Source organism: Peromyscus eremicus, chromosome 20 (assembly GCF_949786415.1).
Source record: "Peromyscus eremicus chromosome 20, PerEre_H2_v1, whole genome shotgun sequence".
Lineage (NCBI taxonomy): Eukaryota > Metazoa > Chordata > Mammalia > Rodentia > Cricetidae > Peromyscus > Peromyscus eremicus.
The window spans coordinates 7265468-7281858 of record NC_081436.1 but is presented as its reverse complement, the minus strand read 5'-3'; the positions used below and the strand labels follow the sequence as shown (position 1 = coordinate 7281858).

Here is a 16391-nt window from a genome sequence, read left to right as displayed (position 1 = left end):
GTGTTATATATGTGCCTAGTGCTCTGTTGGCACTTAATAAATTTTAAGTAACAAAACTGATGATCATATAGTGAAGGCATATTTTTCTTCCGACTTGAGACAGGATATGACTATATATTAATGAGACTCAATAAACCAAGCCACACATGAAAACTTGTCTCATTACTTTATAGCCATGCCATGTTATGTTTTTTAAACCATAAAATGACAATAAAATGATTTTTGAAATGAGTGATTTGGATAAGTGACTTCTGTCCTGATCTTACACCATGATTAAAGTACTGATGACCAAAGAAAACAGGATGCTCTCCCCAAAGGAGTAGCTGAAGCAAGAGTGCAGGTTCAAGATCAGCCACACAGGGCATCTCACACTTCGTTCTTGGTTCAATCTTACAAATACAGCAAAAGAAAAGAGAAGGTGGCATTTACCTCCAGCTGATGTTAGTTTATCACTCTCATACTGTACAACTCTTGTCTGAACAACTGCTTCCAAGGCCACGAACAGAGGGGACATCATCACTGGCTGGTACCATTACAGCCAGTAAACTTTCTCTAGCAAAGATCCCTTAACCCATTCCCTGCATTGCTTTGGGGAAAAAAAAAAATGCTGAGGGACAGAATTGTGTTAAGTGGTGAGATAGCTCAGTCTGAAAATGTAACACAAGCACAAAGATCTGAATTAGATGCCCAGGACTAACAAACACCCAAGATTTTACACATACACACACACACACACACACACACACACACACACACACACACACTTAAACAAAAGTATGGGTTTACAGCTAAAATCAATACTTTAATTGAACTAGGACACAAACACTGTAAAATGCAGTGCCACTATTTTACAGCACACCTTAATCCAAGCAAAAGGGCACGGAACTGGATTGGGTCCTCTGCAGAGGCACTGAACAGCAGCCTGCCTGCCGTCTACAGAAGTAGCAACACACCTGCTAGCTGGGACATACATTTAACCTTCAAGTTCTCATCTGGAGAATTATCTGGGCGTAGACACCCCACCCCCACCCCACTAAGCACTTGAAAATGCTGGTGAAAGGATGATGGTAAACTTTTTGCAGGGATTTGCACAATTGGTGCAAATGAACTGCTGTAGAAACCCAGTTAGGGTTTGTATACTAACTGAAATTTTTGTTTGTATAAAGGAGTTTTACCTTCTACAGTCATTGCAATGTTGCTTTTAAAACTATACCCAAACACTTTTTCTTCCTTACACATCAACGCATGTGTCCCAGGTGGACCTGGAGCTTGATATGCAGCTGAGGATGGCCTTGAATTTCTGAGTGCTCTGCTTCCACCTCCTGAGTGCGGGACTCCAGGCCTTTGCCCCCACACTCCAGTGTACTGACATCTGTAATAGCCACACCTCCTTAACTCTCACGTAGTTCTACTGGTCACAGCAGCAACGTGTGTCATGGAGTGCTCACTGCCTCTGTGCTGATAAGTGTCCTTGTAATCTCCATCTCCCTAACCTCCCTGAGGAGGTTCTACTTCCTAACATCATAGGAGTGAAAACCTGCAGGTTCCTTCCCAGTCACATGCAGCCAGACCCCACAGCCTCAAAGCACACAGCTGTCACTGGTTTAGCCAGTGAGATTGCCTTGGGTTGTGAAGCAGGGTATTCCCAAGGTTCCCTTGACTTCCTGTTTTTGTCCTCCCCAGAGCAAGTGGAATGCCCATCACTTCACTAGTCAGAGTCCTCAGGCTACTGCCCTACTAGTCTGCTAAAGTTCTGTCATTTAGTTCTATTACTGTTGAGTCCTGAGACACCAGTGCGGGCCTACCCTCCTTTTCCTTTTTGAGACGGGATCTGTATGTAGTCGTGGCTGTCCTGGAACTCACTCTGTAGACCAGGTTAGCCTCGAACTCAAGAGATCAGCCTGCCTCTGCCTCCTGAGTGCTGGGATCAAAGGCGTGCACCACCACACCTGACTGACTCCAGTGCCATTACAAGCTTCCCAATGGAACATTAGAATTTTAACTATGAAATGGGTCTGCTCAGGAGAGGAAGGATTGTTCTGCCATTAGCTATTGTAACCCTAGAAGCCAATTTGGATTCTTGATTTGTAAATTATCATAAACTGATCCTGGCAGTAATTGACTAGACAATAACCACAAATCCAGTCCTAAGTAACTACACAGCAGAAACATGCCCCAAGGCACCAGGAGATAGTGTTCACAGGATCATTTATAATAGGCAAATTCTTACTAGTGTAAGTGAGCTATTCATCTGTATAAACATTACTTCAGCAGTAGTGGTGAGTCATACTACTGCCTTTAAACTCAAAAATTAATCAAGAAAACCATAGTATTTAGAGACGAATACTTCAGTTGCCAAGTGATTGCCTCAGGGCAATTCTTTCTCATGGGTTAGTGGTGCTCAGGCAACGATGGGACCCGAAGCCCTTTTTGCTCCTTGGCTGCACCCTGGGTTTGGTCTGGGGAGGCTGTAACATCCCACCCCACAGGCAGACTGGTCTGGGGTGGGCTTAAGAACTGCACTCTTTAAAACAATCTCTAAATGACCCTAAATATGTACCTAGATTGCAAACCACTGGACAAGTTACACTTCCATGTTTGTGCAGAGGTGAAAACTAGCAGTGATTACACAGGCTGGAGTTTTCCAAGGAAATGTCAAGACAGAGCATTCGATCCTGACAGCAGCTCTGTACATCAGGTAAGCGGCTCAGAGACAACACACTGCACTCACTGGACCTTAGCTTCCGAGTTCTAAAGCCAAGACTCCCTATGTGCCTTCACTTACAGACTGGCTTCTCTAATACTCATAGGACCGAGAATAAACTCAACTGCTGAGGACTTGGGACCACTACTTGACCACTAACAGGTTTCTCAGCCACAAACCTATTGAGTCACAACCATCAGCTGCCAGGTCCACCAGCAAGTGACAGGCACTTAAGGGAAGGAGCTGAAGGCCAAGTTGGGGTGTGTGTGGCGGGGGAGCTCTCCTGAGTGCCTCAGTCCCTTCTCACCTGCCAAAGTACAATATAGCTTGTACTTTGGGAGGGAGGATTATATTTTGATCATACTTTTTATTCCCACTATGGTTAAAAAAAAAAAAAAAAGAAAAAGCATACAGGGTACAATCAGATGGTACCCCAGAAGCAAGTTCTATTTATGGTTTGTAATGGGGAGTCTTTTTATGTAGTTTACAACTGTAATCCAAGATGTGTGACTAAGGCAGGAAGACTGTTGAAGCCAGCCTGAGAGACTACAGTCCTGTCTCAAACAAGAGTATTGTGTATTATTTGTACCCTTTCTCCAGTTAATGTTACAAAAGCACCAATTTCTGCCTTTTCTGCACACATTCAAAACAGTCCCAAAACAGATTAATACAAATAATCATAATCTTAGTCCTAACCCCCAATTTCCCACTAACTAGAAAGGGATAACGTGGATGAGGATGTTTTAATCACGGAAAAAATCTACCACCTCTGTAAGGCTTGTATTTTCTGATTGCGCTTCAGGACACTGTACAGCCTTAGATGCCACCATGGTTATGGTGCTGTTGCCAGAATTAAACCAAGCTGGATAAAATTTAAGTATTGCCTTGGAAAGTTGAACACTTTGACTTAACCACTTCCACTGAGCTACTGAGAGACAATTATTTGTGGTGCTTTTACCCGACCCTCAGTGCTGGGAACCAAACCCAGGATGCCATCATGAATGCAGTGCACACCCTACCAATGAGCTAAACCTCAGGCCTACCATCAAAAGGAAAATCTGCTTAGCTTTAAAATCTCTATGAATCTCCACTGCAGCCATCCTAGGCTGGAGATTTTTATGCTAATGTTGGCTAGAAACACTGCATCTGCTACTCCAGCTCTTTCACTCTCACGGCTTCACTGTCTACTGGTTAGCTAAAGTGCCGTCATGTGCAGGGACTTGCCCTGGCTTGCCCACTCTTAGATCTATTAACCCACCAGGTCCTTGGTGCGCCTCCTATCAACACACACACAAACCAGGTATAGACTATGTACGTACTTCCCGACACCCCACCTAGCTTCTTGCTCAGTCTCCTCCACGGTTTAATAAACACACACCAAACAACTGTACTACCAGATGACTATTCCAGTGCCTAAGATGAACTGTACCATCCAAAGGCAACACATATAAATACCATGTATGTAATGATTCTGGACATTAAAGGAGCAGGGTTGATAGAGAAGAACAGACAGCTACTTTGAGAGAACTCAAACACGTCAATCACTTAAACCAAGAGGCCACTACACAGTCAAGGCCTGTACTGCCTGTGACCAAGAAACTGGCCCTTACGTAGAAGCATTTCCCACAGCAGCCATGGAAACTGGTTAAGCGGATGCCAACAAAGCAATCTTGCCTTGGGCCAAGCATAAGGGGAAAGTGGCTTTAGGAATCTGGAGGAAGAGGCACAAAGGACACCTCAGCCACAAAGAAAGAAGTTTCTGTAGTTCTGTCCCTGCCTCTCTCTTTCCTTTGAACCGGTCAGTAACAGAGGCTTAGAGGATTACAAGGCAGCCCACAGTAATGGAGTCCACTTGGAGTCAAATTCCATTCTGCTGATTGCAGGGAAGCAGCTTGTTAGTTTTGACTCAGAGTCATATAAAGTCCTTTAAAAAATACACTTCATTTTTAATTATGTGTTTCTGAGGTGGGTATGTGCACATGAGTGCAGGTACCCTGAAACCAGAGGTGTTGGATCCCCTGGAGCGTCAGTTACAAGCTGTGAACTGCATGATGTGCGTGCTGGGATCTGAACTCAGGTCGTGTGGAAGAACAGTTAAGAGCACCCACCTATGGTAACTGCTGGAGCCATCCCTCCAGTACCTCATATAAACTGTTTAAGGAAATGATACAGCTTTTTAAAACAACAACCAACCAATGGCTGCAAGATTGAATGTTCCACGTTTCCAAAAGAATTATTTAAAAAGTTAAAAAAAAAAAAGAAAGAAAAGAAAAAAGGCCTGGATGTGGCTTGTTGGTAAAGAACTACCTAGCACATATGTTCAAAGCTCTGGACTAAAGGGAAGGGGCAGTTAGACATGACACTCACCTGTGCAGAGCTGTGTCCTCCTCTACCACATTCCTGGCTTCACCTCAGCTAGTCCTCTTGTCCCTAATCTGATACATTCTCAGTCAGGCAGACTTCGATGTCTACAAATCTGAGCTCTAGCACTAAGTAACCATGAAATTAGATAATGGCTCATCTATACACCTCAATTCTCATAAAAAGACCAGAATTGGCTTTATAAGTTAAATGAGGTACACAAATGTTGCAGGCTGACATAGTAAAAGTCAATAAATATGCTGTTACTCTTTCAGAACGTGCCAAGATCAAATCTGACAACATGTGAAGCAGCAAGAGAATCCTGACACATGGGAGGTGACTGTGCGGTCCTAATCAGGACTGGAGAGACAGCTCAGGAGTTAGGAGCACTGGCTCCCTTCAGAGGACCTGGGCTGGGTTCCCAGCACCCGCCATCTGTAACTCCAGTTCCGGGGGGGATGTGATGACTTCTTCTGGTCTCCATGAGCATCAGGCATACACATGGTGAACAAAAAGAACAGAACATAAATACGGACACAGTAGGTTAAATAACTTAAACTCCTCTCAGAGAATGTATTATCCAAATTTGATATGAATATCCTGAAATTCAATGCACCTGAGTACATAAAAAGAAAAGGTATAGTGATCAGTCACAAAGTTCCTCCCTAGACAGATAGAAACCAACCCCATAAATGACCTCACCCTGCTTTAACGGAGAATACACTGGATACACATACTGACTGAGGGATACATCTCTGCCCTGTGAGGAGGCAGACAGTTAGATAGAAACCAACCCCGTAAACGACCTCACCCTGCTTTAACGGAGAATACACTGGATACACATACTGACTGAGGGATACATCTCTGCCCTGTGAGGAGGCAGACACGGAGCAATTCAGAGCAGTGCTCACAAGGAGAAGAGACATGAAATGCACTTTGCCTTACAAAACTAGTTTGACAATGGGAAGAAATATTTTTTTTTCTGGTGGCTCTCTACAGACAGAACAATCACTTTTAAGTGAACAAGTCTGACATGTAGTGGTAATAATTAAATTTTCAAAAATTATACAAATTTATAATTTTTAAATCTTTAGCAAAAATGACTGAATACTAATCTTCAAGAAATTATTCATATATAACAATGCCAAGATTTAGGTGTGAAGATTTATTTATAAAAACATTTTTCTATTAACATCTTTGGGGTTTTTGTGTCTTGTGTGCTTCTGAGAGTGTCTTGTCACCCAGGCTAGCCTCAAACTCAGCTGCTGATGTTGAGTTCCTGATCATCCTTCCTCTGCCTCCCAAATTCTAGAATCAAAGCTACATGCCCTACACCTGGATGAAAACATCTTTCAGTTAGTTAAACTTTGCACTCCACTAATTTCCTTACCTATATTTGTAAAAACAACTTAAGCTGGGCATAGTAGCACACACCTTTAATCCTAGAACTCAGGAGGCAGAGGCAGGACCTGTCAGTGTGAGGTCAGCCTGGTCTACAGAAGTGAGTTCAAGGTTAGCCAGGACTACATGCTGAGACTCTGTCTCAAAAAGCAAAACAGAACATCAAACAAACAAATATACAATAGTAAGGGACTGTTTTAAGAGTACATCTGTGTAATAGAATACTATACAGTCACCAAAAGTCATGCCGTCAAATTAATTTTTATTAAAATGGAATATTCTCAATACATGAATTGAAAAGAATGGGTTATAACATAGCAATGTGCATTGTAGCCAGCCTTGAAAGAAGTTAACTTTGGCAGAATTACAGATGATTTTTCCTTTGTTTCCCAGTCTCTTCTATCTTTAGAAATTATTAAATGTTTTAAATTTCCTAAAGTGATTATATAATTAGGAAAACTACTATTAAAATATATGCTTATAGCTAACTCTGACTTTATTGCCTGGATATTAATGTAATCATGATACTCATTACTTTGGTAAAAATCCAAGAAATAATTCAACACATTTGGAAATGGTTTAAATGATATAAAAGTCATCATTTCCCAGAAAACTTAATAAAATTTTAAAGACACTACTTTGTTTAGCAAAAGAATTTATTAGGATCTATTGCAGACCACAACCTAGTTGGTTTAGAGTGTTGTCTCAGCAGACAGAACTGCAGCTCACACTGCCCCGTCTCCAGACTCAGGGCAGCCGCTGTGCTGAGGCCCGTGTCTCTGGGTGAACAGTCAGCAGTGCACACCATGGCCACGTAAAGGCAGATCATGGAGATGTGGTGATCGTTACCAGAAGAGCAACAAACAAATACAAAACTTTTGGAATGTTAAAATAATGAGTAACTACTACTGGGCCTTTCTAGGGCCAAAACATAGATCAATGTGAACAGCAAGTTGAAGGGCCCGAGGCTCCAAAGGTCAAGTCAATACTGAGTCATGATCAAGAGGAACCTGCAACTCCATAAACTGTGTTAAATTCATATACATGCAAAACTAATGTGAATTTAAGAAAAAAAAGAAAAGAAAAAACAAGAATGTAAAAACAATGCTATTTCTTAATGCAAAGCATGCATTTTCTACCTCATTCTTTGAAAGTTCATATTTTAATCCAGTTAGAATATATTCTAGTATCAGAATATATTAGAATAGTTAACACTCATTAACCATTCTGAAGCACTCTATCAGTGCCCTACCAGACATGAAACACACACATCTGCTCATTTCAAGAACAGTGGAGTTCTCCCAAAGACGTAAGACACCTACTTTTTCTTCTAAATTTTAAAACTTGTTTGCGGGAGCTAAACTGTATAAAACCAATTTTAAATGTCATTTACTTTCCAGGTGTCAGTGAAAACAATGCAGGGAAAGGACAGGATGCATTAACTCATCAGCACAGAAACAGCAATCTGCCACAAAATGTCAGAGGACCAGAACTTCACACCACTGTTCGTGGATCCTCAACTGAAATGAACCTGGTGTGCTACTGGTGTCTGAAACTATCTCCAATCTTCCTCTGCCATCACAATCTAACACAAGCTTTAATTAAAAATATCTATAAAATATTGCATCAGAAATGCCCAGAAATGTAGAACTGAAGATCAAAACTGTCTGGAAATATTTTAGGACTGTAATCCTAACCTAACCAAGCTTATTACCTCCCTAGTGCAATCACTAGGGATCAAGCTCTCAGTACTCTTCTACCCATCAACACTGCAGAACTGAGAGCCGGGGAGCCTGCACTCAGAGCGCCACTCCCGTTAGTGTGAGTGAGTGGGAGGACTCACCTTGATCCATCACCACGCTACTGGACATCTTTTCAGCTATTTCATGTCCTGAAAATTGTAACCGGAATCAAAGTTTATCATGGAATTAATTTTTCTTTCTAAATGCCAATGAAAATAGCGGTGCCAGAAGCACTTTGAACTTACCTTTCATAAACACTAACATCTCAATGTTTTAAAAAACAAACAAAAACAAAAGCAAAAACAAACAACAAAAAACAACTCTAGTCCCTGATAACCTAAGCAAAAACATCCTTACTTAAGCTTTCTCTCCTCAGACAGACACAAGTTATAACACCTGGAATTCTGCAGCATGGCTACCGATCACCAAATTAACACTTCCTTCACTGTAAGCATTAGGGAACTTCTGAAGTGTGAGAAGAACTTCATTATGACTGGACAGTTGACAACTTGAAGCCAGAGAAGTAGGTCATGTATTCTTAATCCCAGAAAAGAAAGGTCACTACCTAGCAGCAATTCTCCAGTTGACATCAACTTGACCATCACAGATAGACAGAAGGTATATGAAGGAACATAGTTTTTTAAAAGCTAGCTTTCTCCCAAATTGGTCTTCTAAACTCAACAAAGCTTTGATCTGGCAAAGCTGCAATCTAGCAAATCCAACTGCTATTGTTATTCTAGGTGGGGAGAGAAGAGCGCAAAAGCCACACTCACAGTGTGGCGGATCTGGTGCCAGCAGGTGCCAGCAGGCAAGGGGCACCTTCAGGCTGGAGGCCAAGTCTCACTTGTGATGGTCTGCTTTCTATCTAAGCAATGGACTCAGACATGTGCTTCAAAAATACATTAGGGACCTGTAATTGGTATGTTAATCTATTAATATCAGAAATATTAGTGGCAATACATTGTTTAAATCTCTACAGTTAGATGGGGGAAGGTCATAAAGATCAGACTTCACTTTTCAGCTTGACAGAATAAATGTATTATACATAGATATACAGATATGTCTTCCCAAACCAGCGCCTCTATAAGTTTCTGATTCATGTACTCCACTTAAAAAGCTGTACATCTTTCAGTATCCACATTAGAACACATTCCTGATAAAAATGCACATTCCATTACACCCTTGATTTTCCCTTGAATTTGTTTTATTGGGGTTGGGGGTTAGATATAGAAGTTGCAGTGCACAGCTATATTTAGAACAAAACATTATATCCTACAATAAAAAAAATAATTTTATCAAAACCAGATTTCGATCACAGTTGCGTACACATTGAATTGCACTTTGCAGACATCTCGACAGTGTCCTTTACAGCTCCCACGTCAGCCTATGTTTTTTTCGGTAGACACGGGTTCTTCCAGAGCTTTCTTCTGGCTCCCCTTCCGTGAGTACTTGTACTTGTCTACATAGGCTTTAACCAGATTTGCCACTTTAGTAGAATTGACTTCTCCACTCTTACTATGACAAACCTAAAAGAAAGGGAGATGTTTTTCACATCAATCCAAACGGACAGCACTGTGAGAGCACACACGAGAGCACCGTTTCCATGTGCACACCGAGTGTGACCACTCAAAGGAAAAGGAGCCGAGGAGAACTCTCAGGCTCTAGCATTTACTAACTAGACTTGAGCGTTCGTTACTACAGCAGGAGGTTAAAACAGTCCATGCTGCAGTCGCACTTACTTTGTCCACGGCTTTCCGCACAATCTCCTTGTACTCTTCCTTGGTGATGTCTTTATTTTGGTAAAACGGCTTAATAGCCAATTTCACCTCCTGTGCTGCTTTCTCCTGAATTTGCAATTTCTGATGAGAAGAAAATGTGTAATTATTACCTGCCAACTTACTCTGAAAAACTGTCTAGAAATTTATGAAATTGAAAACAGTACATACACTTTAACCTTGTAACTTTTCAAATGTAAGTATGACATAAAATACATATTTACTAACATATGAAACATCTCTAAAAATGATTATGCAGTTATTACCAGTAACTCACCAAGCATCAACATCATCTAGACAGAATCCTTCAGATATTAGAATTTGTAACTCCCAATAATAAATCCCCTCCCTCTCTCATGAAATCATCTTTATTATACACAGAATCACGTACAGGTTGCTCTCAACCTTGAACTTGCCTTGTCTGTCTTCGAGCTATCTGCGCTGGCTTCCACTGGAACACTTACTTTGCTTTCTGCCAATTTTACAGCAGCATTAGAGGCTTGGACGTGACTTGATGACGAAGTATTACCAGAACTTGGTCCCTGAACTGATCCTGTGTTTCCTGGGGCTGCTGATGGAGCAGGCAAGACTTGTGTAGCCATGTTATTACTTACATGAGAAGCACTGGGAAGGCCCTGTTTTAAAGAGTTAGCATCTGTCAATGGAGTACTGTACTCAAAAGAAATATTTATGCCACGTATCAGGAACATTAAAAATCAAAGTAGCTGGGCGTAGTGGCACCCCCCGCCCCTCCAATCCCAGCACTCGGGAGGCAGAGGGATCTCTGTGAGTTCAAGGCCAGCCTGGTCTACAGAGTGAGTTCCAGGACAGCCAGAGCTATACAAAGAAACCTTGTCTCGAAGAAACAAAAACAAAACCTGACAAAGTGATTCAACCTTATTCTTAAGAGAAGTACTTATTTTAGGAAATGTATACATAAAGGGCCAGTTGAAGAAAGATATTCTTAGACAGAGCTTTTATTTAAGCATGTCAAATGTCTTTGAAATGATGTATGTGGGGATGGCAAGGTGACTCGATAAGTCAAAGTGCTTGCCACCCAAGTGTGATGACCCGAGTTCAAGCCCTGGAACCCTGGAACCAGATTCTGACATCCACATGCCTACAGTGGCAGGCATCCTATCCACACTCACACACATACCACAATAAAAAATAAAGTAAGAACTGGGGACTACAAGCACCACAACGTGTGCATGTATCTGCACCTTTGTCTCTTAGCACGGTAAACTCAAAATGAAAAGAAAGCACATAGTAATAGATAATGTCTTTGTCCAAGGTTTACCCCAGCAAGACGGCAAGCACAAGCCTTATCACAAGTATTCACTAGTTCCCAACTACCTTGCTCCCAAAAGTCTTTAAAATTTTAGGGAATTTTTTTTTTTTTTAAGTGAATTCAAACCTGATCCTAATCTGAATTCACTAATTTGACCAAGCCAAACAACAAAAAGATGTTTGGATGTAAATAATGGCATGCATATAGCTTGCACTTTATAATGTCTGTTCCTGGCCAAGTTTCCCATCTGGGGATAGGAATGGGAATTAACAAAGGATATTGAAAAGAAATTACGATGAATAATTAAAAAATAAAGATATAACCAAATATAGCACTGTTCCTAACTGCCAGGAAGCCTTTTCTTAGCCTATTTGCTGAGTGTTTGAATGTTGATTTAACTCAAGCTACTAAGAACATACCTGCACTTGTCTCCCATCTGGTTGTGAAGCCACATAGCTGACCTGCTGGGATGGTGGAGGAGGGGGTGGTGGTGGCGGTCCCTGAGGTACACTGGCAGGGGCAGCTCCTGCATGAGAGGCACTCCTGTGTGGAGATGCAGGGGCAGCTGAGGGTGCATGGTGAATGGGTTACGCTGTATATTCATCAAAGGGGCATGAACACCCACTGGGTACGGGAAGATATTCATAGGCTGATGCTGTGCATTCATTGGGGGTGGAATTACGTTCATGTGTGGCTGCATCATATTTACAGGTAGCTGAGAACCATCAACTTGGTTTGTTTGGTCTTTTAAGTTAGCATCTGTCAAAAGAAAAAAGGCTTTGTAAAAAAAAAAATGTTACACTTGTAAACACAGAAGCAAATAGCAATAGGCTCGGTACAACAAAACCAAAAGGTACGGATTTAATCCTGTCGTCATTTCTAAACAATATACAATCACTTGCTAACAAAGAAAATGCTCAACACTTACTAGTGCAAGTTCACATAACATGTATCAAAATTAGTAAAGAAAGCCAGGAGTGGTAGCTCACACTTTTCAATGTCAGCATTCACGCTCTCTGAGTTTTGAGGTCACCCTGTTAGACTTAGCAAATTTCAGCCATGGATACATAATAAGACACTATCTTTAAAAAAAAGAATTACTGCCGGGCGGTAGTGGCGCACGCCTTTAATCCCAGCACTCGGGAGGCAGAGGCAGGTGGATCTTTGTGAGTTCGAGGCCAGCTTGGTCTACAGAGCGAGATCCAGGAAAGGCGCAAAAAAGCTACACAGAGAAACCCTGTCTCGTAAAACCAAAAAAAAAAAAAAAAAAAAAAAAAAAAGAATTACTAATTCAAACAACTAGTTAAAAAAAAAAAATCACATAAATTATAGAAGTTACAACAACTGAATATCTTATTTTTATTTTTTGGAAATAAATACCAGTTAAATTTTGTATAGTAACATTCCAAACTCCTCTAATGTAGCCAACAACACATAAAACATTTCAAAAAAATAAATGAAATATTTCAACCTTTGGTGAAATTTGGTGCTAAAGAAATACTGATTTAGCCAGGCATGGTGGCACATGGCTTTAATTCCAGCACAGGAGGCAGAAGCAGGCAGATCTCTGTGAATTTAGGACCAGCCTAGTCTCTTACAGTCAGTTCCAGGTCAGCCAAGGCTACACAGTGAAAGCCTGTCTTTAAAAATAATAATAAAATAAAAAATGTTGATTTGCTATGTATTTACATAATTAAAAGTAACTTATAATAACTTTGGCTTAACAGTATAATTTTAGTATCTATTGCGTTACGGATCATTTCAACTCGAGCTATTATTCTCATAGCCTCTTTCTTCAAGTTAAACATTAAGACCAAGCAGAGAAGGTTACCCGGTTCAGGTGTTTCCTCTTCTTGTCTCATCCACCCAGACTGTGGACCTGCAGAATTCCTCCCACGCCGAGAGTAATAGTTCTGTACATCTGCTGGCAGAGTCTTTCTTACTGCCCAACTGGACGCAGACGTCCACCCCGACCTGTCTGCAGGCGTACCGAAAGAGACATCTTGCTCACTTTTCCGCTTAGACGGCTGCTGCTCCACAGACTTGAAGGAGTCACTCCCTGAGAGGGGTGTACGGCTTTGCCACCTGTTCTCGTTCTGCTCACTGTAGGCAAAGTTACCTCTGTAGGTACCTTTCCCTCGGCCACCTCGACCACGGCTGGACATCCAGCCTGGGCCGAAGTTTTTACTCCAAGAATTCCCTGAATTTTCGTTCCTATTTTCTTCCCAGTGGGAATCTTTTAACTTTTCAGGATTTCTGGTCCTTGGATCTGGCCCAGAGTTTATTTTTTCTGTTACCCAGCTGGGACAGTCATTTCTATGCTTATCTGTGGAATTTGGATCATTAGCATCTGCAATGATGTCATTTTTTTCTTTTCTTGTATTTTCATTCTGTTTCTCTGAGTCATTCCTTCGGTAGCGGTCATTTCCTCGAGGACACCTCCAACCATCATTTGTCCATCTTTCCTTCCACCGAGGAGAGTAACTATCTCTTTCATTTCTTCCAAATGATGAACTTTTACTTTTTGTTCTCAATCTTGATGGTGATCGAGAGCGAGATCTGGACCTTGACCATCTTCTGGCTCTCCTCTCTCTATCTCGATCTCTCCTCTGCCCATCTCTATCACTTTCTCTTTCTCTGCTCCGGGACCTAGATTTTTCTCTTGAGGAAGAATCTTTTGCTCTGGATTGAGATCTCTGGTTCTCTCTAGAAGCATCTCTTCTTGGGGATACTGACTCCGATCTTTTGGCTTCCCGAGCATTCTCTCTCTTTGGAGACCGAGACTGCCCCCGTTCTCTTGCCACATCCTTTTTTGGTGAGAGAGAACGAGATTTTCTCCGTCCCCTGGCAGACTCTCTCTTGGGTGATGGTGACTGAGAAGTCTTGCTTTCTACTGCAGTCTCTCTTTTTGGAGATGGAGACTGAGCCCGCCTCTTTTCTTGTGCAGTGTCTTTGTTAGGAGACCAAGTTGTAGATGGAGAATGAAATCTAGATCTCCGAGTACGAGGCTTTGGGGCTGTATCCACTAGGCTTTCAGGTGGTTGAGCTACGGTTTCAACCTTCTCAATTGTAGGATCAGAAGACAGCTTATTTTCAGAACTGGGGGTCGAAGAATTTTCATTCAATTGTTTAGAATCAGTATTTACAGTTGATTCCATTTCAGATTCATTCTGGTCACTACAAAATGAATCACACTCCATAGGTACTGTTTCATTATTATCTTCACTAAAATGTTTCTCACTCTGTTCAATTTCTGTGTTAGGTAACTCTATAGGTAGGGGATGTTCAATCAGAGACTCTGCCTTTTCGTCTAAAGATTTGTCCAATTGGGTGTCATCAAGATTATGCTTCAATAAATTATCTTCACAATCTTGAATAGCACCGGAACTTTCATTTTCTGAACTGTCATGTATTGGAATTGTTTCTGTATTTTCAGTTTGAACATGCTCAGGCAATTCAGTGTCTGAGCTGGCAACACAGTGTCTGTCCAGTGTGTGTGCAATTTCACCCTCAGAAGATTCCAATTTGGGGCTCCCTACAGATGCTTCTATGTTTACTGAAGAATCTTTCAAATCAGTGCTTTCTACTATAAGACTCTCCTCTATTTTTTCATCATTAACCACTGACTCTGTATTTTCAGATACTTCACCCAGAGGACTGGACACTGGCTGAGGTCCTTCAATGTCAGAAGCTGGACACGTAAGACAACCATCAGGAGGACTCTCTGTACACACAGGTGCCTGTACCTCTGACTCTGAACTTGCAGGCGCCTGCTCTTGATGTTCTATCGGATCACTTCCTTTTACAGAAGGATCTGTAGCAATCTCATGGTCTACACCTAACTCCTCAGCCTCTACACCTGTATCCTCTCCAACAAGCACAGGAGGATCCTGACTGCAAGATTCAGAACACACAAATTCTACTTCCTCCTCTAGCTCATGATTCGCGGTCTGTTCATTTTCTTCTGTTTGTTCATTGCAACTTTTCAAGCAATTAACCAAATGATTTTCTCCACCTGTCTGAACAGAAGAAATGCTACTACTTTCTACTCCTGATTGTTGCTCTTTCTCCACCATGGGGGGGGTGTCAGAGTCCGCTGTTTCTTCCTCTACAGAATCACTAGAAGTTGTTTTTTCAGGGGGAGGTACAGATTTCCGAAGTTTCTTTTTCAATGCAGGTGGCTTTCTTCCTCTCCTTATAGCCTTCCGTTTTGGAGCCTGTCTTGTTTGCTTTTCTGATTCAGCTGGAGGGGAAATACTTACAGAGGAATTACTGTTCCCTGGGACATCCCACTCAGAATTATTTGACACTGGGGACTTCTGGGGTTGGCTGACTGTCTCCACTCTTGTGTTTCGTGTGGACCTCCTTGTAGGAACAGATGTTGCAGGTTTTCGTCTTGATCCTCTGGTACTGGATGTGCCCGAAGTTTGCTTCTTTTCTCCTCCTCCTTGGGTGTGTGCTAATGCGCATCCCTTATGAGAAGAAGTACCTGACAAGGTTGAAAAATAAAAGGAGTTTAATGTGTTTCAAAACAGAATTTGACAATCGTTTCAGATAATAATAAGTGCCTGATAATAATAAAATAGTATGTTTGTGCATCAAACTGTTCAGTGTATCTCTACTACAAATGAGTAATAGTTGGTTTCATCAGTATTTGGGGGATATGAGACTGAGACAGTCTCTTGTATCCCAGGTTAGCCTTAAACTACTCACTATGTAGTCAAGGATTACCCTGAACTCCTGGATCCTCCAACCTCCAACTCCCAAGTGCTGGCATGTACCACATCACATCCAGCTGGTCATCAGTATTTTCTTAATGCTACTAAAATAAGGGTTACAGCCAGATTTGAGGTAGAAAACTTTATAGGGGAAAGGAAGGTGTGTTCTGGGTATAAACCATTTATGAACTGACTTTCTAGGCAAGGAAATGCTACCCATGAATGAATGGGAAGACTACTTGTTTATAATGAATTCACAGATGTTATTTCTAAAGAGCCATGATTTAGACACTAGAACCCTAAACAAAGTCAGTTTCTCCACGTCTTAAAAATGTAGAACAGATTTTCTAGTTCAAAAATTAAATTGATTCATGTAGCTGTATGTATTTGTCAGTACAA

The 16391-nt window shown here is 41.5% G+C and overlaps 1 protein-coding gene across 1 annotated transcript in view; it reads right to left on the bottom strand.

Annotated features, from left to right (window-relative positions):
- Nucleotides 1-9394: 9394 nt before the first annotated feature.
- Nucleotides 9395-16391, bottom strand: part of Scaf11 (SR-related CTD associated factor 11) — a 45831-nt gene continuing 38834 nt past the window's right edge. The window contains 6 exon segments of the mRNA XM_059246881.1: nt 9395-9734; nt 9948-10067; nt 10400-10618; nt 11694-11800; nt 11803-12033; nt 13106-15763. Coding sequence (XP_059102864.1) covers nt 9588-9734; nt 9948-10067; nt 10400-10618; nt 11694-11800; nt 11803-12033; nt 13106-15763 — 3482 coding nt within the window. The 3' untranslated portion in view covers nt 9395-9587.